General features: G+C 36.4%; 4 protein-coding genes across 4 annotated transcripts; 2 read left to right on the top strand and 2 right to left on the bottom strand.

Moving 5' to 3' along the window:
* Positions 1-39: 39 nt before the first annotated feature.
* Positions 40-3,266, bottom strand: LOC103830753 (homeobox-leucine zipper protein HDG11). The gene is given in 11 exon segments (XM_009106564.3): positions 40-739; positions 742-880; positions 961-1,050; positions 1,125-1,384; positions 1,460-1,634; positions 1,702-1,902; positions 1,970-2,074; positions 2,150-2,575; positions 2,661-2,849; positions 2,933-3,050; positions 3,118-3,266. Coding segments are annotated over 11 exon segments (2,115 nt in total). The 3' UTR covers positions 40-476.
* A 2,875-nt stretch (positions 3,267-6,141) lies between these two features.
* On the bottom strand, positions 6,142-11,391 carry LOC103830752 (sucrose synthase 6). Its single transcript, XM_009106563.2, has 11 exons — positions 9,797-11,391; positions 9,561-9,693; positions 9,320-9,474; positions 9,048-9,240; positions 8,846-8,964; positions 8,556-8,772; positions 7,922-8,475; positions 7,631-7,855; positions 6,983-7,549; positions 6,760-6,898; positions 6,142-6,664 (listed from the first exon to the last, which is right to left on the bottom strand). The coding sequence occupies exons 1-11, from the start codon at positions 9,904-9,906 to the stop codon at positions 6,254-6,256; spliced, it is 2,823 nt and encodes a 940-aa protein (XP_009104811.1). The 5' UTR covers positions 9,907-11,391; the 3' UTR covers positions 6,142-6,253.
* Positions 11,392-12,524: 1,133 nt separating this feature from the next.
* On the top strand, positions 12,525-17,263 carry LOC103830751. The gene is made up of 8 exons (XM_009106562.3): positions 12,525-12,778; positions 12,885-14,017; positions 14,100-15,426; positions 15,489-15,768; positions 15,887-15,994; positions 16,080-16,358; positions 16,499-16,642; positions 16,731-17,263. Exons 2-8 carry the CDS (start codon positions 12,898-12,900, stop codon positions 16,917-16,919), a joined length of 3,447 nt encoding a protein of 1,148 aa, XP_009104810.2. The 5' UTR covers positions 12,525-12,778; positions 12,885-12,897; the 3' UTR covers positions 16,920-17,263.
* Positions 17,264-20,447: 3,184 nt separating this feature from the next.
* LOC103830750 (monoacylglycerol lipase) lies at positions 20,448-23,658 on the top strand. Its single transcript, XM_009106561.3, has 7 exons — positions 20,448-21,085; positions 21,714-21,752; positions 21,849-21,919; positions 22,375-22,439; positions 22,515-22,604; positions 22,699-22,791; positions 22,871-23,658. Exons 1-7 carry the CDS (start codon positions 20,448-20,450, stop codon positions 23,270-23,272), a joined length of 1,398 nt encoding a protein of 465 aa, XP_009104809.1. The 3' UTR covers positions 23,273-23,658.
* Positions 23,659-24,104: the final 446 nt, after the last annotated feature.

The following is a 24,104-nucleotide window of genomic DNA, read 5'->3' as shown; positions in this document are numbered from 1 at the left end:
AATCAACAGACGCACTTTGATCAAAGAGGAAGGTTTAAGAAAAAGGTAAAAGCAGAACACATACCATTTAATGGAAAGATGAACAAAGTTTAAACGCTTTTAACTGTCACAAAAGAAACAAAAACCTTGCGATAGAAGTCAATACCCGAACCATACAAAGAAAGTTTGAACATGCATGGTGCGTTCTTGACTTCCAGTTTTCTAACCAAAACAATAATAATAGTAATAAAAAAAAAAAGAACCTAAAAATCTCATTAAAAGAAACAACAAATGAAGAGAGATGATGATGAGGAGGAGGAAGGTGAGTAAGAATCCAGCTGGTTGTTTAAATGAGGTTTTGTCCAAGAACAGAACAATTTGAAGTTAATGTCCCTTTCTTCTCTCTCTCTATGAGCATTCACTTTCTCTGATCCATCATTGAAGAGAAAGACACACCCAGAAGAAAAAGCAGAAAAGAGCTTTTAATGGTTGTTGTATCAAGCTGTAGTTGAAGCACTAGGACAGTTGTTCAACCCGGTTTTAATCTGATGCACTGTGGTTCCAATCAGGTTATTAACCGTTTCTACCGACTCCATGTTAAGTTTAGCAGACGGTAAGTTGCTAACCATTATCTGAAACCCAACCGTTATCAATGACCCTCCTCCTCCATAACCGCTTGACGATGAGGCTCCTCCTTGCTCAGCACTTGGACTATTGCGGTTTCCATCTGGTGAGATTGCGAAGCCTGAGGACAAGAGTGAATGTATGAAGTATCGTCACCGTTCATTGCAATGTTCAGCGCTGATAAATCCACAGGACTGTACACAACAAGTGCTCCTGATGAGTCTATTGAGGTTTCTTGTAGAATCAGCATGTTGTTACTCTGTGATGCACTCGATGCCTAATAGCAAAACAAAACTCCATCAGCCAAGAAACCAAGAACCATGCATGCACAAAGATTGAGAAGGAGGCAAGGCTTACACGTAGAACTGATATGCAGCAACCAGGATGTGATCCGTTTGCTATATGAGCAACTTCTTGAACCGCGTTACTATTTGAAAGAACATCCCACTAAAAAAAGCAAAGAAATTATTCATTACATAGGAACAGTCTTTTTACTTATAAAGATATGTTCTGTTGTTTACCTGAGGACGAGTTCTTTCGTCTTTGAGGAAGTTGAAGACGTTTTGAGGAGAGTTTGGGAGCCAGAAAGTGGTAGCAGCAGAGAGGATAGTGCCGTTTGGTTCAGGGCTCTTATGTGCAGTAACACGGACACCAACATCATTCAGCTCCGCAACAACCGTTGAGCGAGTGTTGTTAGATCTGCTGACACTTATACAGTAGTTGCTAACCATCCTATGAGCAAGTCTCATCATGCTTCTCTTCCCTTCCGGCGATGGAATCACTGAAACTCAAAAAAAAAAAAACGTTTATTAAAACATTCAGAAAATTAGATTAGCAAATGTTGATTCAGCCTTACCTCCACCGAGGGATGAAACTGCTGGTGCTAATAGAGACGCAAACCTTTCACACATTCTCTGGAGAGTAGTAACCCAACGTTCAGCTCCAAAAGCAATCCCTTTGTGAACCATCTCTCTGTAGAGCTCATGGACCGGTTCTTTCTCTTCGGTTTCAGTATGCTCAACCCAAGTAACCTGTTACATATCATCAACTTGAGGGAGATGCTAATTTAGTAGAAAGGGGAAAAGAACAAACTCAAACCTTGGAGTATCCATTAGGCATGTCCTGAATCAAGCATCCAGATGGAAACCTATAGGAGTGAGAGTGTGAAACAAACTGAGGAAGATGATATGAGACGTTCACAACTATCCAGCTCCCTTGCTCAATCTGCTGACAGTAGCGTAGCTCGCAGAACTCGCGTGTTGCTACCAATGGAGAAAGCACTTCCATCTCTTCATACATCTACACAAACCAAATGCATGAGGAAACTAATAATGGTAATGATTCATCACAAGTTAAAGAAGTTTACCAAATGCAATGCACCCTCATGGGTACCACCTCCCATTCCTGAAGAAACCACTGCAAGTGTTTTAGAAGCTGCAACGATTGAAGGAAACAGCTCTGCCCACTTGGCCTGAATATACAAAAGGACAAAACGTTATATCGCAAATGCTGCCACCATTTGTGTTAGATGTTTCAGCTAACTTACACTATCCATGAACATGTCGACAAGTGACATAGCATTCATGAAAACAATACCAGAGGACCTAGACGCTTCAATTCTCACGTTATGGTTCTTCCCTCGGTTACTTGACCTTGGGAAAACATTCTCATAGCTTCCAAGATTGAGAATCTCTCCGCGTCCATCTGATCTACTCCACAGAGGCTCGTTTGTGTGAACAAGCCTGAGCAATTCATCCATAGCAGTCAAAGCAATGTCGTTCATGATAGGCTTGTCCATGTCAGATACAGCGAAGTTGCTAGACATGGAGCTTCCTGGAAGAAGATCAAAATCAAGCGAAGGACCAGTCATGGAGAGATCCAACGGTGAGATGTGCATTGGATGTAGAGTTGAGATGTGAGATGAGATTGGTCTTCCCATGTACTTTGATGCAACTGTTGACATTCTTTCAAGCTGTTTGAAAATAAAAAGATTTTAGATTAGAAATGAAGACAAAACAAAAGACAAAAAACAAAAAACAAAAAACAAAAACAAAAACCTCTTGTCTGAGATGTGCGTTTTCCATGCGGAGCTTTTGCTCATCTAAGTAAGGATCTTCACTAACGGGAGGGCCTCCACAGTTTGGGCATATAGCATGCTTGATAGCTTCTCTGATGGCTATGTTTTCGCATCGAATCTTATCGTTCTCTGCTTTTAGTGCACTGTTGTCTGCTCTCTCATGTTGCGCCTACACAAAAGAACATGAATCACAATCACAATACTTAAGCTGAGAGATAGATAGAGAGAGAGAGAGAGAGAGAGAGAGAAAACCTTAAGCTGAGTTCTTCTGTTCTGGAACCAGAACTTGATCTGTCTTGGAGCCAAACCCAACTCTTTGCTAAGTAGATTCCTCTGTTTGTCATCTGGATGAGGACACTCCCTAAAACTCCTGCAAACATTCAAACGGTTATAAGAATAACATTCCCAGAACCAAAACTAAAGAGAAGTAATATTACGATTCGAGGCGTTGAATCTGTTGAGCAGTATGACGATGGTAACGTTTCTTCTTCCTATCACTTTCAGACGCGTCGTGACGTTGGCTACTACCACCACCACCACCACCGTCTCCGCCGCCGCTACCACTTCCCCCGACGACGAAACTCATCCTCTTTTGACACAAACAAGAGAAGAGTAAAGACTCTTTTCTCTTTTTTTTTTGGTTACTTAGTTTTTCACACAACCATAAACTGTTAATGGTCCATTTACACCACTGTCGCCATTAACGCAGACTCACTAGAAAAACAGAGAGAGAGAGAGAGATAAAGTTTTTGCACCTACAAGAAGGGAGAGATAGAGAGAGAGAGAGGTTAAAAGGAAAACGAAACGGAAGAGAATCAGAAAGAGGCGGTGATTACGGGAGGTGAAAGGGTTTGATTAAGGCAACAAATCATTGATATATGAAATGAAGATTGATTGATTTTTTTTTTTTGCTCTATAATTCAGGGAGAGAAGAAAACTCTGTTTTTAGGCCGTAATAATGTCACACCCCCTAGAGAGAGAAAGAGGATGTGATGAACTCTACTTGCTCTAAGCCTCCTCACCTAAAGCCGCCATTAGTGTTTTCTTTCTCCTCTCTTAATCCTTTTTTTTTGTGCTTCTTCTTCACATTCATTAATAGATTCCTAAACTCTCTCTCTCTTTAGAAATTGTGTAACTGATGGGGTTTTAATAGGAGAGAGAGAGAGGGGGTTTTAAAGTCTCTTGTTCTTTCCATTACTGCTAAGTAGTACTCTCACCATAGGAGAGAGAGAGGACCGAACCAACCTTCTTCTCCTTTTTTTCTCTCTCTCTCCACAACTAACTCTTTCTGGAAAGAGATGGGTTTGTTGTCTCCAGGGAGGGTTAATCGACGGCGGTTGGATAAAAGCAAGGGAGCTTTAACCACTTTCTCCGGCGACTTCCCCTCACGTCTTATAGTAAAAACAAAAAAGGAACTAAATGTTTACTATTGTTATCATTTACTAATCTAGACAAATGTAAAAAAATGAAATACTATGTTTTAGACAGTTTCGTGTATATCTACTATGTTTGCTTTTCTTTATCAAATGTTACTTCTTGTATAACTAATTAACTATAGTGAACAAAGAAGAAGACATTAAACTCGAGTATTAAAAAAGGTGTATTTTTATTTGCTATGGGTCATAATTTAGATAAAATTGCTAATCATAAAATATTATTTACTGAATACTCTGAATGCGGTGAACGTTTATGAGGTTTTTTTTTTCTATTTAAGATGGCTATTATTCATGTCTTGCCTGATTTAATCATATCTTTATTTTGCAACATCACTCGTTATTCAATACCCGTTTTCACAATTATGGACTGCTTAAATTTTTTAAGTTTGTAAATATACCAATTATTACAGCTTCTGTACATAAGTATTAGTCATTTTATGTGTGCGATCATGATTCATGACAACAATTATATAGATGTTGTTGCAACATATACTTTTATCCATCTACAAGAATCTACGATATACAGTTTTATCTACACCATGCTATAATTAATAATTAAACTATCACCATGCTATAATTAATAATTAAACTATCATTCAGTTAACTGAAATAAAATCATTGTAACATTTTGAAAATATTTACTATAAAACCTAATGATATTTAATATTTTTCATATTGAGAAAAAAAAATGAATTACTAGAACGAATATCTTCCTAATTAACATTTCATACTATGATATTTGTAAATGTGTTTAGAGAATTATTACTTCATCCATTTTAAAAAGATGTAGTATGTTTTACGTATTAAGAAAATATCATAAATTTTGATTATAAATACATTATTTTGTGATTAACTATTTTCACAATTTTTAACCAATCAAGATTCAATAATTACAATTTTTTAAATTTTTTTTTACAATTTACCATTATTACATAATAAAAATGCATTGAAAATTAAAAAAAAAGTGTATCTTTTTTAAACAATTTTCTTTTAAAACATTGATCAATTTGAAATGGAGAGATTACGTAACACCCAAAAATCAATTTTTGAAATGTATCATTACTGCTTTAAGATATTTTAATTTAGATCATCAAAATATTATTCAAAATTGTCGTTCATTTTTTACGAAGTTCCCAAATTCAAATAACCAATCGTAGTTCAAAGTTTATAATGTATCAGAAAAGTCAAACTTGTTACATGTACATACATTGAAAATGGAAAACTGTGGAAGAAAGAAATATGGTTGAAACTTGAGAACTTGACAACAATGTGAATTTAATACTACTACATACTTCTACAAACTTTCGTTGACAAAAGGAATGACAAAACATTAGCTGAAGAAAACGATAAGAAGCTCGTAAGTTGATTAGGTTGACGGAAAAGAAACGCCTGATGATCAAAATACAAATCTCAAAAATTGATTTGAGAATTCTCTCCTTGTGTTAGTTATCTTGTCATTATTGGATGAAATGGAAACGTATCGGATGAGATTATAAATGCTATAACGTAAATGAAATATATCTATTGATCGTTTTCAAAAGAAAATATATCTATTGATGAAGCAAAAATAGAATAATGAATTTGTCATGCATCAATTCATAAAATATAAATCTATTGATGAGATAGTTATTTAGGAAGAAAAGTTATCTACATATTCCCTAGTATTATCACTTTGGTCTTTAATTTACCACTCATGTATGCCTAATATTATATTCATTAAATATTTACATTAATCTGATAAAGAAGAAGCAATTAAATAGAGTTTTAAAGCATTGATATAAAGTTTCCCACCTTACCACATTTATTTTGGGACCTTGAACAAAGTGAAACTTCACATACAGTCTCTGCATTCGTTTGCTCCATATAGCTATCTCAAATTTAATTATCATATGGACCGATTCATTGCTTTATTTATTATCTTAACAAATTAATTCAAATATATGTTCAGCAAGTTTACATAATTAATACATGCAGAGAGTACGTACACGTGTTATTTAAAGTTGTCCAATCTGGTAAGCCAAAACATCATAAAAATAATAATTCATAAAGTTTTATTTCTGACGATAACTTTCATATATTAACTTTTACATTGATGATATTTTCCTTTATTAAAGATTTACAGCTTTTTGATTTACTTTTAATCCTCTTGAACCGAGTAAGTTCCAAAGAACCTCTGCTTCAAAATGTAACAGATGTAGAGACAAACCACTACTGACAAGAACAAGTTCCTAACCGATGAACCTCCTTGGTTCCGTTGTTGTCCGTACGCAATCTTCATCTTCTCTAGCCTCTGTGTCTCTTCAGAAGTCTCTACAACTTTCTTTATCCTCTCTGATGCTTCAGCTGCAAGCAACCCCTCTTTCACCTCTCCTTCTCCTGCCTTGACATCATCTCGTTCTTGACCTTCTTTACTCTTTGGTTTCGTTTCTGTGACTTCCTTCTGCTTACTTCCTCCTCCAAGAGATGCTGGTTTCTTGGGAAGGAGGTTACGGAGTGAAGCCAGTCTCATAGGCAAAGATTTATCTTCAGGGATAGTCACTTTCTTGATCTACAAGAAAGCACACCAGTGAGGCAGTGATAAAGGTTAGTTTTGTAGATAGCATAAATAGTAAATCTTCAGATGATAATAAAAAAGAAACTCACCAATGGTTTGAACTGGAGATTGTAAAGCATGTCAATGTATCTCTGCTTAGCTTTCTTCTGATCTTCATTCACTTGTCTCCAGAATCCATATATGCTTCCCATTTTCAACAACTTCTCTGCATAGATCTTCCATGTGTAGCTACAAAGACGGTACAAAACCTAAGAATAAGCAAATGTAATGTGACAACATTTGCATTTTAAGAGTTAAGTAAAGTTTATTTACCACTCATAGATACGTTTGAGACCAGCCTTAGAGATAGTATCCCAATACAAACCATCTGTACTGCACTTGCTGAAGAAGTCTCCAATCCTGGCAACAGACTCATCACCATTGTTGGGATCAATGTGGAAACCAGAGACACCATCAACGATTATCTCAGCCGGTCCACCTTGATTCGTGGCAAATGTTGGTAGTCCACAGTTCATGGCTTCAATAACCGTTAAGCCAAAAGCTTCATATAAAGCAGGTTGAACAAAGACTCCTTTTGTATCAGCAATGCACCTGTAAAGCTCACTGTTTCTATATCTATCAGTTTGAGCAGCTATCCATCTGAACTTCCCCTTGAGGTTATACTTTTCAATGAGATCATGCATCTTCTTTATCTCAGCTTTCTCCTCTCTATCATTAGATTTCGACATGTCGAAGAATCCAGCAACAACTACAAGGTTAGCCATCTCTCTTAGTCTCTTGTCTTTACCATACCATTCAACCAAACCGGTTATGTTCTTCACTGTGTCTAGTCTCGCCATGGAGAAGATGATTGGTTTCTCTCTTTCCGCAAGGTATCCCCTGTATCAACAAACAAGTTAGGTTAAACACAAAAACCATATAGTGTAGTGTTTCATTATTTGTAATGAGAGTACTACTTACATGTGTTCATTATTGTCTTTCTCATTGTAAAGCAGTTCTTGTATAGAAGGATGAAACTTAGTCAATCTTTTTTGCTTCTCTGTGTAAGGGAAGTAAACAGATTGATCGGCGCCAGGAGCAGCAATGTTGAACTTTGGATCAAACACATCAATGCCAGAGACAACTCTACATAGACCAGGCATTGTGAAGGCAGTGTGACTCTCATACTGTCCTGGTCTTTCCTTGCTGCACAAGTTATAGATTTATGAGTTTGAATTCTAATGAGATGTAATATAGAAAAAGAGAACGAACCTTCCTGCTATTTCTTGATATGTGCTGGTAATGATGAAGTCAGTGACATTCATTGCGATTAAATCAGCTGTGAATTGGCAAGAGAAATGGTATTTAGGGTCTAGTTCTGTCCACTTTGCATCTGAATCTTCGTACTTTGTCTTCTCCAACGCATGAGCAATGGTTCCTTGAGTGACACCGAGTTTGGTGGCCATTAGAGATGCAACCAAGTTCCCATCTGTGTAGTTTCCAATGATGAGGTCAGGCTTGCACTCAAAGCGTTGAAGAATCTTGCTCGTTGCGTCCTGAGTAAATCTCTCCAGGTAAGGATATATATCGAACCGAGAAACCCATTGACGGAGGGTTCCTTTATCTGTAACAAAAGGAACTCTGAGGATATGAGAATGCTTGGTTCCTTCAATGGCTTCTAGTTCTTGATCGCACTTTGTGCCTCTTGCTTCTGGTATCAACCGTGTCACCACAAGAATCTGGGGCTTGAATCCGAGACCTTGTTGGTTAATTCGAATGAGCAGCTCTTCTTCCAATGCTCTTACTTGGTCAAGAATGTAAACAACCTATATGATCATCATAACACCAATGTTAAACCAGTAAGGTTCCTCTTGTTAATAAAATTGAAGACTTGTTATGCAAGTACCTGGCCTCCGGTATCTGGTAAACCTAGTACGTCTTGCTGACCAAAATAGCCATGGACAGAGAATATCACAACGTTGAACACTGTGGGAAGTCTGCTAAAGAGCAAATCTAGCTTCACACTGTCTGGTGCTTCTAGAACTTCTGAGAGCATAACCATGGTTTCTCTCACTCTCTCTGATGTGTTTCCCCAACCTTTCTCAAATCCCATTTCCTTCAACCTAAGAAAGCAACCTTATTAATTACATCCTTGTTCCAGTTTTTCTAAGAAGATACAAGAATCTTGACCAGTACCTTGGAGAGAAAGTTTCATAAGGTGTGTGTTTAGGGTAAGTGGAGACTACATTCACAGCAAGCATCAGAGATTTTTTGAGCTTTGCAACTGTGTTGATACCTTCATTGATCATGAGATTCTGAAGACATAAATTACCATGAATGAGTTAACTTGTGAAGAAAGTAAGTCAAAATAAAAACAAGAATATGATAAGGTCAAGACCTCTCCATGGTGGTTAAGGCGAAGCAAGTAGTTCAGCAAAGGTTCTAGTTTATCAGTGTTGCCTCCAAGCTTAGAAGATATAAACTTAGAGATGTAATCAGCTCCATTTCCAATCGAAGAAGAAAGATTAAGCCTAGGAGTTGTGAAATCAATCGCTCCAAAGTCTAACTCCAATGCATTTTCATCCTTAGCCCTACAAAACATTTTGGAAAAAAAAAAGATAAGATTCCTTGAGCTTTTTTAAGTAACACATATTGCTCTTGTTTACTAACCATGACTCGTCAAAAACAGATTCCTTGAGCTTCAAGTAATCCGTGGCTGTGATTTCATCCACTGATAGATCTCCAGCGTTGACCTTAACATATTCCCAGAAACCAGGATCGGGCCTTGCGGCCAAAGCAACAAAGGGTGGAACCACTGCTGCTTCCTGAGTAGTTAAAACAGAGAAAAATAAACCATGCAACTGATTAAACCTTGTCTTAATTGCAAATGGTAATGAAGATGATATATTACCTGAGTACATGTGAGAATGTAACCAAACAGTCCCTCCATAATCTTCTTGCGGTCATTGCTATCTTCTATACATTTTTCTATCTCATTCATTAGATTCTCACGCTTCATTAGCTTCTTTCCTCCTTTAACAAAGCTACAACATATTTCCACACATAAAAACATATATATAAGGGATCCAAAATATAGCAAAGAAAAAAAAACTAATCAATAATGTGATGTTGAAAGTTGTAGAAAACCTGGCAAAACATCTCTTCATATGATACCGACTTTGTTTCAATGCATCAGGCATTTTGTCAGCGATTGAATCCGATCTTTGAAGCGTTGTTGGAGATGAGGAAGAAGCCATTTCTTTTGGTACAGAAACAACAAGAAGGGATCAAACTTTTCCTCAAGGAGATTGAAATGATTGAGATGAAGTAGTTTTTGCTGAAACATGGTGTGATAATCACAAGGTATATATAGGATACGTTGAGTTAATGAATATGCTGTGGAAGGGGACAGGGTAGAAGGAGAAGGAAGAGGGAGAAGATTATTCGTTGGAAAAGCTAGCTAAGTGTGCAAGTAAACAAAAAAGAATATGCTTTGATTTTTATATGTTGAGAGCAAAATCAGATTTTGTACCTTTTTTTTGCTTTTCTTGGGGTTTATGTTGTGGTCCATGTGGACCAAGATCTATGCATATACTTTCCTATCTAATAATATGCATAAATGAATATAAGTTCATAGTATATTTCAATGTATGTTTTAGTAATACTTCTTCCGTTTAACATAAAATGCTAACATATTTCATACAAATTATTTTTTTTTTAAATATATATGTCCTTCTTTATTTTGCAATTACTAAATAAAATAATTTAAATAAAAATATATTAGTTTTTCGAAAGAATAAAAATAGATTAAATACGTAAAATTACATTAGAAATGTAGAATGACACTCTTTAAGACAAAAACAAAAATAATCTTACAATGACATTTTTGTGAAACAATAGATTACAAAACCAAAAAAAAAAAAACTGCCCAAACGGAAAACTAGTTAGGTTACAAAGTTAAACCAAAGTAAAACCGACAAACAACAGACAAACTAAATGGTGTTATTCATTTATGTATTTTAAGTTAAAATGATTTGAAAACTTATAAATATGTAAATTTTAACTATTTCTAAACTAGTGGATTTTAATTATTATTTACAAATTTATAGATTCTTCTCGGATTTATGTCTTCGTACTTTTAACATAGAATTATTTTCAAATCCATCGAAATTTGATGAAAAAAGTAAATAATACTGAATTTCAACTAGTATTAAAAACTAGTAAATGAATAACAGATGATTTGGGCAAAGATTTAAAAATCACTAATCCAATAACACATGGTCTTGCTTTTAATTCCATTTACTACAATAATCAATAACTCCCACTCAAACAAAAACACTGTTAGAACGTCCGAGACATGGGTTATATCACTAGCTCAGTGAGGCATGTCGCTCTCCACCATTGACCATACCCGGCCCCTCGAGCTCTCACTGGTGATTAGCCATAATTCAACTTCTACTTATTCTGTAACTAAGGTAATGTCACTAGCTCAGTGAGGCAACCCCCTCCGACTACACAAAAAACAAAACTAATTGCAGAAAGAATAGACTTTTATTGCACTAAACAAACATACACAATACAGACAACATCTTCCCTTAGTACACAAGGAGCTATCTTATACAGTATATGTTATTGACATTTGTAGAATCGTGAGAGTTTTTCATAGAGCTATACCATTTGTATTTCTATGGCGGCCATTGGCTTTGTACTCTATAAGGTAATGTTTCATGCACTGCTCTGTCTTTGGTTGCACTTAATGTGATTTGATGTGTTCTTAGTCCGTAGATTGTCTTCAGACCATGAAGCATCTACAGTAGGAAGTTGGTATTCATCAGGTTTCTATGCTAAGGCAAAGTCAGGTAGCGTTGGTATAATTATTTTCTTATACTTTATTACTGACATGTTTATTGATGTTTATTTCGCATAACATTACAATTAAATTATCATATTTTATTTTTTTACCATTATTTTGTTATATTTTAAAATATCTCAATACAAGTTTGAAAATGCGAATATGTTCTAGGACAAAAATATAGATACTCAAAGTTTAGATAATGATTTCATAGAAAAGAGGAAATTATGTTTATTATTCAGATATGTTATTGGATTTGTTAAGTAATTTATTATTGTAAAACAAATATTTTGTGAATGAGAATATAATGTTGAAAATGAATATATGCATATATTTTAATTCATTTCGAGCGTAATATGCTGATGGGATAGTAGGATAGAAAGAAGGGGAAACCGCTCTAGGATGACCAATAGGAAGAAGAGGATTCCCTGAAGAACCTGAGTCCACGGAGTTTGAAGAGAGGATAAAGATGAGATGAAGATCAAAGTAAGAGAGAGGAGAGAAAGGAGAAGAAACTAGTAAGTTTGTTATTTGTTTGATTGATTCCTGTAATAGTGGGTATGAAACTATTTGCTAAACCGAACAAGTAAACCGAAATGCAGATATGAAACTATTAAACATGAGTTTGATTGAACCGGATAATAATCATGTAACAGTTGAACAAATGGTTCTGATTTGATTTAAAGAGTTAAAAGATTCAGTGCAAAGAAGTTAACTGTATGTTTTTTTTTCCTTTTTCTTTTTTTTTTGGTCATGATTCAAGGAAAAGAAACTAACAAAGAAAAGCTACAAAACTATTTCTTAAAGACTTGTTTAGTTTTGGCTTGAAGCAATTATGTTCAAATTCAAACATATTTTATTCAGCTGTCCAGTTTTAACTTTTAGTTGTCTATCTAACTATTAATCCGTTAGTTAAAAATAACGGATTAAAAAAAAATCAACAAATGAGAAAAAGGGTTGTCGAATCTTTAGATTATAGCAATATATCATATTCTGGCGAAATGTGCGTATGTTAGCGTATGTTAGCAGATGTAATATAGCAAAAGGATTGGGGAGAAAGAAAGAACCCTAATTTAAATTTAGGAACTTTAAAAATTTTCCAGTAAATGTCCCCAAAAATCATTTACATCCATTCAAACCTCAACGTGGGGCTTCGTCTTCGTTGATCTCTAAGCGCATTTCATCTCTCGTTCGATCCACTTCTTCCTCGGATCTCCAGCTGTTTTCCAGATTCTTCGATTGCGCGTTGGAGCTCGCTTCGTTCCGTATGAGCAAGCGTGAGTCTTTGTTTCGTTTCTTCAAAATTGTTTTTTTCGGTTGAGGGTTTGTTTGTGTAATCTGAAACAGAAGAAAAGTTTTGATCTTTGTTATGTTTGGTTACAGGATTGTTATTACAATGACGAACCAAGGCTCTGTAGATGGGATTCTAGACTTTCTCAAAAAGAACCGTTTCTCTAAGGCAGAGGAAGCTCTGCGTAACGAGCTCAACAACCGCTCTGACTTAAACGGGTTCCTCCAGAAGCTTATTGTAGAGGAGAAAGATTCAAGTAAAGGTTTAGAGCCAAGGGATAGTGAAGTCTCCAAGGAGCTTATTGTGAAAGAGGTGGACTTTGGGACTGGCGCCAATGGGTCTGTAACCAAATGGGAGAACGGTGAGAAGCCTAGTAAGAAGGTTATATCGAGGGAGATGAGTTTCACGTTCTCTGAAAACTCAGGTGATCCTCCTGCTGCTGCTCCTGATGCGCGTTCCTGTAAATTTACTACTACTTCAGGTAATGGTACGTTGGACTCTTGTCGAAGCGCTGATGATGTTGGTGGTAGCAGTTTGGTGGATTTGTATGCGTTGGAACAGTCACGGCGTGGGGATGTTGCTGATATTGATAAGAAGGTTGTGGAGACTGGTGAAGATATTGTTTTCTTTGGTAATAAGACTGCTTCTTGGTCTGGGAGTACTAGTAAAGGCAACTCCGGATCCAAAGTAAATGAGACTGATAGGCTAATTGAAAATTTTGGAAAGCATGAAAACTATATGGGCAGCGTTCTCTTAAGAACTGAAGATGTCTTAGATACAAGAACCTCAGATAACTGGAAAGAGTGTTCTGTGGAGACTCTTTTCGGATCTTCAAGAGGGGGTGCATCAACCAGCTACAATCTGGCTACCAGTTTGGACAAAAGAGAGGGAAAGAAAAAGACAGACACTAGTGATGTAAGGGAGGCGATCAAACAGCAGGAGAGTGAGGTGGCTAGAGCTTTATTCTTTGGTAAAACTCAATCTACTTTTGATGACAAGAGCATAAGTAGTTTAGGTTTCCCGCTTGTCTATGATGCCCGGAAGGAAGAGTTCCCTAGGTTGCCTCCTGTTAAGCTCAAGTCTGAAGACAATCCTCTGAGTCTTTACTGTGAAGAAAAGTTTGAGCGTGATGGTTCTGGTTCAAGGCTAATCAATGATGAGGAGGAGGCCCTTCTCATAGGTTCGTACCTTGATGTTCCCATTGGACAAGAAATCAGCTCATCAGGTTAGTTTTACCTTAACCATATCTGTTTTAGCTAAGGTGTGAAAGTAACGCTTTAATCTCCCTATGATCTCATTTACTGTAGGTGGAAAAAAATCGGCTGGGGGAAACTGGCTTTCAGTAAGTCAGGGAATAGCAGAAGATGCATCAGATCTTGTGTCTGGATTTGCTACCATCGGTGATGGTTTGAGTGAATCTGTTGATTACCGTAATGAATACTGGGACTCTGACGAGTATGAGGATGATGACGACATTGGTTATGTCAGACAACCTATCGAGGACGAAACATGGTTTCTTGCCCATGAGATTGATTATCCAAGTGATCACGAGAAAGGGACGACCCGGGGAAGTCCTGATCACCATGAAAGAGATACAACCAAAGACGAGGAAGAAGATCAGTCTTATACAGAGGAGGCTTCTTATCTATCTGGCGAACAGTACCCTCAAGCAAAAGATACCGAACCTATCTCTTCAGAAAATGACAGAAGACTGACCGTCTCAGAGATCTATCCAGCTAGCAAGGAGAATGATTTAATATCCCAATATGATGGGCAATTGATGGATGAGGAAGTGCTCAGTTCGATGCGTAATGAGCCTGTTTGGCAGGGGTTTGTAGCTCAGACGAATGAACTTCTCACGTTGGGTGGTGATAAGAAAGGAGTAAATGTTCATCGAAAGTCTCATCTTGATGATGTTTGCCTCGAAGATGACCAGCATGATTCAGTCAGGTCGATTGGTGTGGGTATTAACAGCGATGCAGCTGATTTTGGGAGTGAAGTACGTGAAAGTTTGGCTGGAGGGAGCAGCGAGGGAGATTTTGAGTACACCCGTGATCATGATGCTGTAGTATCCAGGTTTAGGCAGCTTTACTCTGAGTCAGACAAGAAACATATTGATGGGGAAAACAAGAATAAACAGAAAGATTACATTGTAGATAATGATTCAGGCGAGAGTTTTCATGTGAAGACTCAAACTGATGGAGGAGGTTTTTCATTTGGCTCGTCGCGGAAAGATGGGCAGTTGATGCACGCAGAGTCTAGTAAATCATTATGGTCAGGCAATAACAAAACGGTGATAAGAGATAAGAACGCCGAGCGTTTGAGTGCTACAACAGCTAATGATGATATGGTTGCAACTTGGAGACGGAAGAGTAGCGATTCGTCAAGTTCTCAAAGCTCCGTGAAAGAAGATAATCCAACATCTCCCTCTTCTCTGTCAAATTACGCTTGCGAAGAAAGAAAGCGTGCTGATAAAGAAGATGATAGAAACGATAGCAGTGAAAGAGAGGATGACAATGCGACAGCTATTGATGATGAAGAGGCAGTGGCTGTACAAGAGCAAGTAAGACAAATTAAGGCTCAAGAGGAGGAGTTTGAAACTTTTAACCTCAAAATCGTTCATAGAAAAAACAGGTAAGATCTCTCATTTAACTTTTAGGGTCTGAGTACTGCTTTCTTATTATTTGTTTAATCAGGACTGGTTTCGAAGAGGAAAAGAACTTCCACGTGGTTTTAAATTCGGTAATTGCTGGGCGTTACCATGTGACTGAGTACCTTGGATCAGCAGCCTTCAGCAAAGCCATACAAGCGCATGACTTGCAGACAGGAATGGACGTTTGTATAAAAATCATAAAGAACAACAAAGACTTCTTTGACCAGAGTCTTGACGAGATAAAACTTTTGAAGTATGTCAATAAGCATGATCCTGCTGACAAATACCATCTTCTCCGCTTGTATGATTACTTTTACTACCGGGTAAGCTGTACATTAATCTCTGGTTAGATGTCTTTTTCTTCAACAATTTTAGCCTTTAGTACTTTTTATATAATGGTGTGTCTGAGGGGTTGTTTTGAAATAATGGTTTATTTTGCAGGAGCATTTGCTAATTGTGTGTGAACTACTTAAGGCCAATCTATACGAATTCCACAAATTTAACAGAGAATCAGGTGGTGAAGTTTATTTCACAATGCCAAGATTGCAGGTTAGTCCATTTCATCATCACCATTTAGCCACAGGTAACATATATCTAGCGGATTCCTGATCCCTTTTGAACCTTTTGTGTACAGTCAATCACTATCCAATGCCTTGAGGCACTTCAGTTTCTACATGGGCTTGGACTCGTACACTGTGATTTGAAGCCTGAGAACATATTGGTGAAAAGCTACAGCAGGTGTGAGATAAAAGTCATCGACCTTGGTAGTAGCTGTTTCGAGACGGATCACCTATGCTCGTATGTTCAGTCGAGGTCATATAGAGCACCAGAAGTAATCTTGGGACTTCCTTATGATAAAAAGATAGACGTGTGGTCTCTTGGATGCATTTTAGCTGAACTGTGTACTGGCAATGTAAGTTTCTGCAATTTCTGTAGTGCTAATGCATCAAATCCTATCATTTATACTAACGTTTGCTTGAGATAAAGGTATAGTTTGAAAACGTTATACTGTCTTGGATTGGTTGTTGATTTTGTGGAGTTGTGTGTTTGCAGGTTCTTTTCCAGAATGATTCTCCAGCGAGTTTGCTAGCAAGGGTTATGGGAATCATAGGAACTATCGATCAGGAAATGCTTACCAAGGGACGTGATTCCCACAAGTACTTTACTAAAAACAGAATGCTCTACGAGCGGAATCAGGTGAGAAGAACTCCAGAAACTCCTGTAGCTCTTGATGTTGAAGGATATGCTGCTAATAAGAACATTTTCTGAATCACTTTATTTGCAGGAAAGCAACAGGTTGGAGTATCTGATACCTAAAAGAACATCATTGAGACATAGGCTACCAATGGGAGACCAAGGATTCACAGACTTTGTGGCTCATCTTCTTGAGATAAACCCAAAGAAGCGTCCTTCTGCATCAGAGGCTCTCAAGCACCCGTGGCTTTCATACCCATACGAACCAATCTCTGCTTAAAACTCAACTCCTGAAACAATGAGTTGACTTACTCTGGCTAGCAGCAAAAACCGCAGATTAGTGAGGGAAAACCTTATTTATCTGTGCAAGCTTGACCCTTAAAATGTAAGTTTTTCTTCCCTTGTGACTGTCTACTTCAGTCAAAAGAGGTTTGTGTGAGTGCAAAGGTGAAATGACAAGAAAAAACTTTTTGTGAAATTTGATTAGATCATGTAACACTGTTGTTGTTGTTGTCAAACTTGTGATTATTATTATTATTCTCTTAGAACAGATTGTAGTAAAACTTTTTTTTGTATTATCTGCTGATCATCCTTGGTCCTTTTGATTATTATTATTTATGAATGTTTGTTTCGTTTTATGTTATTTTCATTGCTACAATTATGTTTCGAGATCGGATGGTGATTTGAGAAGCTTTAAGACAAATGAACCGTTACAAGATGTAGTAATATTTAATTAAATTGGAATCTCGAGCAGCTCTGCTTGCAGCAAAGCATGTAGTTAATTACTTTCTCCATCCTATGGCTTATGAGCTGGTGGAAACTACATGGTGATTTTAGGGTTACCTTTAATTGATCACACAGGCTTTGCAGGAGCTGCTTCCAGATACCTTGGCTTGAAAACAGTGATGCAATTACTCGGCCCAATGTTAGTTAATATACACTGCCCTTATCCTTGATTGTCTTTTTTGGTTAAGATCCTAGATTGTCTATAAATATATATTACCAAAGCTAATTACACTAGGCAGGCCCTGTCTTGTGTTTGGACGCCTAAGGCACCAAAACATATGTTTGTCCATACTCCACTACACTTCATAAGCTTTGGCTTAGAGTCAGCCTTGGCACTAGGCACCTACCTAACTGCATTTCATTACCTGTACATCAATCTGATTCTTATTCTTCATAAGCTTTTTGTCCGGACAATAGTTGTGGAATCTGCACGATGTGGGTGATGTTACTGGCTCGTATACTACTGACTACGCTAGAATATTACGAGCAATTTACGCGTTTGCACATGCACCCCTTTTTTTCTTGTAGGCAATACTTGTTGTTGAAAGAGTTCAAAAGGAATTGTTTTGTTTATTTTCCAGATCCGTATCACCAGGACATGCTGGCTACCTTGTAAATGAAGTAACAGTTTCTTTTCTCGATATTCTCAATCTACGAATTAGGTCGGTAACAACGTTCAAGATCACTCCTGTGTGGTTGAAATGAAATTTAGAAGCTACTCGAATAGAAGAAAAAAGAGTGTGGCCCGTCCATGAATTTGGCGTTTTGCAAACGTTGTTATGGTCTTATGGAGACATGTTCATGTCTCTTGTTTCTTTTATTACCAATCTGATTCCTTAAGTGGTAACGAACGAACGGATAAGAGACGTGAGGTGTGTCTTTGTTGACATGTGTCTAGAGGTCCGTGAAACAAAGGCAAGGAAGTAGTCCTGTGAGGACATAACACGTGTTTGGTTCGTGCGCCTAGAAAGCAACGGCTCTGTTTCTTTCGCGACGACGTTAATCCGCCGCCTTCATCCACGTGGCTTTTTGGCGGAATTTTAGATTATTCTCTAATTTGTTTGCATGTTAGTTAATTTTACGTACTATTAGATTATTAAAAATTTTAATACCAGATTACGGAAGCTGATTTAAATTATTAATGATTTATGTAAGATTCGAATTTATTATGGAATTTCGACTTAAAACTAATTGGTATTAAGCGGATTGAACCCCTTATATATTATTTAATGTATTTTAGAATTTTTCAACGTAGGATACATATTTATAATATCCCTTTTCGAGATAATGGTTTTTTTTATCAGAAATTTCAGAATTTTATGACATTTATATCCGATCAGAAAGGTTAACCACGACCTTTATACCCAGTTGAAAATGTTATATTAATTAAAAAAGTTTAAAGTATTTAGAATATATGTTGTGATACTATGATTCAGATTTATTTTGGATTTCCAACTTAAAACTAATTGATATTAAGTAGATTGATCCTAATTTTTTATATATTTTTTAATATTTTTTTTGAATTTTCATTGTAGGATACATATCTCTAATAATTTATATATTATACAACAACAACTTTATGTATGCATAATTAAATTTCCTCTAATCATGTATTTCAAATCTTTGAGTTGGTGTGGAATGAACATTGCTTAGATCCGGATCGATTGTGATAGTTTTGTTTTTGTGGTTCTTTATTTTGAAACATGTGGTTAATTTATTTCGTGGCTCTCTTTTCTTATAAAAGAAAGTCCGAATAAAATTCAAATTGAAATTTGGTGCATCAGACTTTCTTTATAATAGCCGCAATCGTCCAGAGCATGACGTGACGTACGAGGCATGGACACAAAGGCTATATACTAGTATATAGTGTTGGATTAATATCCAATCTATACTGCTATTTGGCATAAACATTTTTGGTATGGATTGTCTATAGATCCGTTAAATCGAGAAGTAAACAGTTAGGTAGAAAATTTTAGGGTTCACTAGTTCGGATAGATTCGGATAGTTCTCAGTTCAAATAAAAATTTAGGTTTACTTATCCAAATTGGTTCATCTTTTTAGTTAATTCAAATAAAATATAAGATAAATCGGATAAAATATAAAGTACAATTAAGGTGAATAAGATAAAACTTTCAAATGGTATGAATTATTTTGAATACAAATAACTAGATGTTTACAGTGATTTGTTTATTTCTACGTAATTTTATTTTTTTTAAATATTCATACATTTTAGTAAAACTTCAAATATATATAAATATAATATATTTGAATACTTTTCTATTCCAAACCGGACCGACTCAAACATTTTAAATTATAGTCCGATTCCGGTTTTGGTTATTTACTTTTTACTTTGATTTTTTTTATTAAAAGCTTTAAAACTTTGATTCAAATGGGGTTTTGGGATATTTAAAATGCCAAGCCTGACATTTTTAAAGAAAAAATTGTAAAATATGAAGACCAAATTATGTAATTTAATTATTTATGGTATGAATTCGTTGTTTTAATATTCTCCTAACTTGTAAATTATAAATTGATTTTCGTGAATTTATATTCGGATACAGAAGGTGTGTTTGTATGTGTATAGATTTCATAAATTGTTGGAAGATCCCTTTTTTATCAAGATAAGATTCTATGATAGGACGGTCTTTCTAGTGTAAAATTCTTGGAAAAAAAAGGAAATTAAAAAATTAAAGGCAAAATAACCCTTCACGTGTCAATTCTAGAAGAATCTGCTCATCTCTCTTTTTTTTTCTTTTTCTTTTTTTTTTAATCTGCTCATCTCTTCTCGTCTATATTTATTAGCTCATTCTCTAGAAATCGTCTCACTTCTCTCCTTCTTCATTTCATCAGCCATTATTATTATCATCTAAGCTCTGTTTTCTTTTTAACAAACAGAGGAATCCCTAAATTTGGATTTTTCCATTCAAAGCTATTTCTCATTTCTCTAATTTTGGAATAAAAAAAAAAAAAACAAACAAAAAGGTTGTCTGTTTATTGTTTTTAAATCCATTTTCCTTCGTTTATGATCTGTTCAAGCAAAGGAACGATCTTAATATACAGAGGAAAACATTCAACCTTTAGATTACCCGTTACAGGCTCTTCCTTAAGTTACAAGAATCGATTTAATAACAAACTTCCGATCACTGTCACAGCTTTTCAACGATCATCATCATCGTTACCTTCATCGTCAATGGCGGTGGAAACAATGTCAGATACATCAACTTTGCTTCTGACGTCGGGAGCAAGCGGCCGCGTTAGAGCCCTCTTCTCCATGCGAGAGCTCAAGCGTCTCGTCACGATCATCCACGCGCTGATCCTCTTCATTCTCCTCCCGTTTCGCGTCGTTGTTTGGAGGCGGAGGACCGGAGCGGTGGTTATCAGAGACGAGAAACAGGAGAGGAAGGTCTGGTCTCCGCCGCAGATCGTGGTCAGGAAGAGGGGCGCCGGAGGAAGCGAAAGCGGATGCAGCGTTGCGCCTCCGTCGGTTCCGGCGGCGGTGGTGGACTTGGAGGTTGCGGTTAGACGTGAGCTCGCGATGAGGAGAGTGTTGGAGGATGACGGCGGCGATGGAAGCTCCGTCAGAGAGTTTTCGCTTTTCCCGACGAAGAGAGGAGATACGTTGTTTACTCAGTCATGGTCACCTGTTTCCCCTAATCACAGGTCATATTAACATTTCTCCATATTTTATTTATTTTAATTCTGTTTAATCCGTAAATTATCATATTTATAGTCAATTACTGATTATAAATGTTTTAAGGAAGATGTGCTGAAAGGACGGACATGTGTGTTTTTTCATTACATGAATGTTTCTTGGAGTTTGTGTCTGTTGTACTTTTCATGTCAGGTGGTCCTGTTTCATGTTTTGGTTTGTAGCTTGTGTGATTTAATGTTCAAGTGTGGATGGCTAGATATTATTCCTTTAATTCCTAGATTTAATTAGTTTGCGTAATCAAGGGTCATAAATTGTTGTTGAACTAACATAAGATATGCGCATTCAGTATCAAGATTAGACTTAGTTGGTAAGCATTTCTTAAGATTCAGTTAGAGGATATCAAAAAAGATTAGCTGGAGAAATATAGAAAAGAGAGGGTCTTGCTTGTCCAACTAGTATAAGATAATAGAAGACTTTGTCAATGTTTGACCTACTGACCTATCATTTATATAAAAGTAGTTTGAATCTTTCATGCCTCTAGTTTTGTTAGCAGCTAACCTGAGTTTTGTTCTTATAGAATCATTTATCATTTTCTTATGTGGTTTCTTATCTTTGCCAGTGCTCTTTTCTTTGCAGGGGACTTATTGTTCTGCTACATGGACTAAATGAGCATAGGTTTGAACTAATTTTTGTCTACCTATGCTCCATTCTGCTTTGAATATAGTTTTTTTTTATTACTGAAGGAAGCTTTCTTTTTCCAAAATTTGACAGTGGCAGGTATAGTGATTTTGCAAAGCAGCTAAATGCTAATGGGTTCAAGGTCTATGGAATCGATTGGATAGGTAAACCTCTAGTTAGCTTTTTGATATTTAACCTATAGCTAAAGAAGCTTCTGTAGACTTTAGTATAAGCATTTTCGTATTCTGCCCTCGTGTCCAGTTAGTCTGCCTGGGTCAAAATGAGTATAAACCTTTTAACTACGGATCCTGATGGTATCTAAGGTACTGGGGCTTAAGTTTTTGACATCGTTAGTAGCCATGGTGGTAGTCTTGATCTTTGACATTTGGTGGGTCATTATGTACTAGGATGGATAGAAGCGAACCTTGATACTTATAGTTCTTGTGGAAAGGTTACACATGAACCTCATCTTTAGCCTTACAGTGTCAACAACTTAGAAACTAATCTATGATTTGTTTATAACTGCAAACAATTTGAACTTAAGCATCTACCTCAATGTTAACTTCCAAATCTGTTTATTTGAATTTGAGCATAATTTTTTAGGGGTCTCATCTAACAGGTCATGGTGGAAGCGATGGACTTCATGCTTATGTCCCTTCCCTTGACTACGCTGTCGAAGATTTGGTATCTCTCTCGTTCTCTATAGTTTCCAAAACATCTTGTTCCTGAAACAAACTCACACTATCATCATCTTTGCAGAAATCATTTCTTGAAAAGGTTTTTACGGAGAATCCAGGACTCCCTTGTTTCTGCATTGGACACTCAACAGGAGGAGCAATCATCCTCAAGGTAACAAAACATCTTTCGACCCCATTAAATATCATCATATCATATTATCCAAGCCTACAAAGTCCTAAAACATTGCTAAAACAATCAAGTGCAGGCTATGCTAGATCCAATGATTGAGTCTCGAGTCTCGGGCATTGTACTGACTTCACCTGCTGTTGGAGTCCAACCATCCCATCCTATCTTTACTGTAAGTTAATCTGAAAAAGAGTCATATAGTCTTGCACATTTTCAAATAGTTCTTGAACAACTTTGTCTTTTTAAAACAGGTTCTTGCTCCAATCGTTGCGTTCCTCCTGCCAAGGTACCAGTTCAGTGCAGCAAACAAGAAAGGAATGCCGGTCTCTCGTGATCCACAAGCTCTCGTCACCAAATACTCTGACCCGCTAGTCTTCACCGGATCCATCCGGGTTAAAACCGGCTACGAGATCCTTAGAATCGCCGCTCACTTGCAACAAAACCTGAACAAAGTGAAAGTCCCTTTTCTGGTCATGCACGGTACAGCTGACACTGTGACTGATCCCAACGCCTCTAAGAGGCTCTACGAGGAAGCTTCTTCTTCAGACAAATCAATCAAGCTCTTTGACGGACTGTTGCACGATCTTCTCTTCGAACCTGAGAGAGAAATCATCGCTGGAGTCATATTAGATTGGCTAAACCAGCGGGTTTAGTGCTCTTTCCATAACCAGCAATTACTATCATGTCTAATCAAGTTTTATTTCTTGATTAAGATAAAATAATAATGTATTTTTGCGGAAATTTCTGAGTAAATTAACAGAGAAATCGTGAGGGAGAAAGACTTAAAAAGAGTTCTTGGTTGATTTAGCTACTTCTTGATTGGTTTTTGTCAACTCAAGAAGTTAAAGAGATAAGGAGACTTGGACTTTCTTGCGGTTCATTGGTCTTGCACAACATTTTGACCCTCTGTGTATGTTATAAATCAAATAATTTTGTAACCTCGGATTTTAATATTTTTATCTACGTTGATGGAAATCTGTTGCATGTTTCGAATGTTTCTGCTTGTAAATAATTTTATCAAGTTTATGATGTTTTATTGTGTGAATCAGCATTTTGTTTGTCCAACAACAAGAAAAAGTGTTTGGTGATCTGATCATAGTATTAGTAGGTCACTTGCTTATTACAAAAAGAAGAACGTACGAATGTTTCTAATCTCATGAAATGTATTAAAATCAAAAATATATCTGTTAAATATACTCCATCAGTCCGTTTCTGAAAAATATTTGGGGGTTCTTAGAACCTAAAAAATAGGCACATTAAATTTTAGTTAGTTTTTTCATTAAATTATAGTTGTAAAAACGTTATTTTGTAATTAGTTTAATTTTTACATTATATAAATTAAAAATAATAATGAATTTTACAGTTTGCTACTTATTATTAAGTACTAACTAACAAAAGTATAAAGAATATCGAGCATATAAAATTGTATCTTTCAGAAATATTTTCTTAAATAATCTTCGACGTAAAGAATATTAATTATTCTAA

Source organism: Brassica rapa, chromosome A07 (genome assembly GCF_000309985.2).
Source record: "Brassica rapa cultivar Chiifu-401-42 chromosome A07, CAAS_Brap_v3.01, whole genome shotgun sequence".
NCBI lineage: Eukaryota > Viridiplantae > Streptophyta > Magnoliopsida > Brassicales > Brassicaceae > Brassica > Brassica rapa.
The sequence above is the reverse complement of the archived record's forward strand: the minus strand, read 5'-3'. Positions and strand labels throughout refer to the sequence as shown.

Excerpts from the sequence above, each read along its gene's own strand:
- LOC103830752 (XM_009106563.2), bottom strand. The coding sequence starts at position 9,906 with ATGGCTTCTTCCTCATCTCCAACAACGCTTCAAAGATCGGATTCAATC. Across the intron at positions 7,856-7,921 it reads TATCAAGAAATAGCAGGAAG|CAAGGAAAGACCAGGACAGT; the intron begins GTTCGTTCTCTT and ends TAACTTGTGCAG. Across the intron at positions 6,899-6,982 it reads CTCAAACGTATCTATGAGTG|CTACACATGGAAGATCTATG; the intron begins GTAAATAAACTT and ends CCGTCTTTGTAG.
- LOC103830751 (XM_009106562.3), top strand. The coding sequence starts at position 12,898 with ATGACGAACCAAGGCTCTGTAGATGGGATTCTAGACTTTCTCAAAAAG. Across the intron at positions 15,995-16,079 it reads TCACAATGCCAAGATTGCAG|TCAATCACTATCCAATGCCT; the intron begins GTTAGTCCATTT and ends TTTTGTGTACAG. Across the intron at positions 16,643-16,730 it reads TGCTCTACGAGCGGAATCAG|GAAAGCAACAGGTTGGAGTA; the intron begins GTGAGAAGAACT and ends CTTTATTTGCAG.
- LOC103830750 (XM_009106561.3), top strand. The coding sequence starts at position 20,448 with ATGATCTGTTCAAGCAAAGGAACGATCTTAATATACAGAGGAAAACAT. Across the intron at positions 21,753-21,848 it reads CATGGACTAAATGAGCATAG|TGGCAGGTATAGTGATTTTG; the intron begins GTTTGAACTAAT and ends AAAATTTGACAG. Across the intron at positions 22,440-22,514 it reads ACTACGCTGTCGAAGATTTG|AAATCATTTCTTGAAAAGGT; the intron begins GTATCTCTCTCG and ends TCATCTTTGCAG.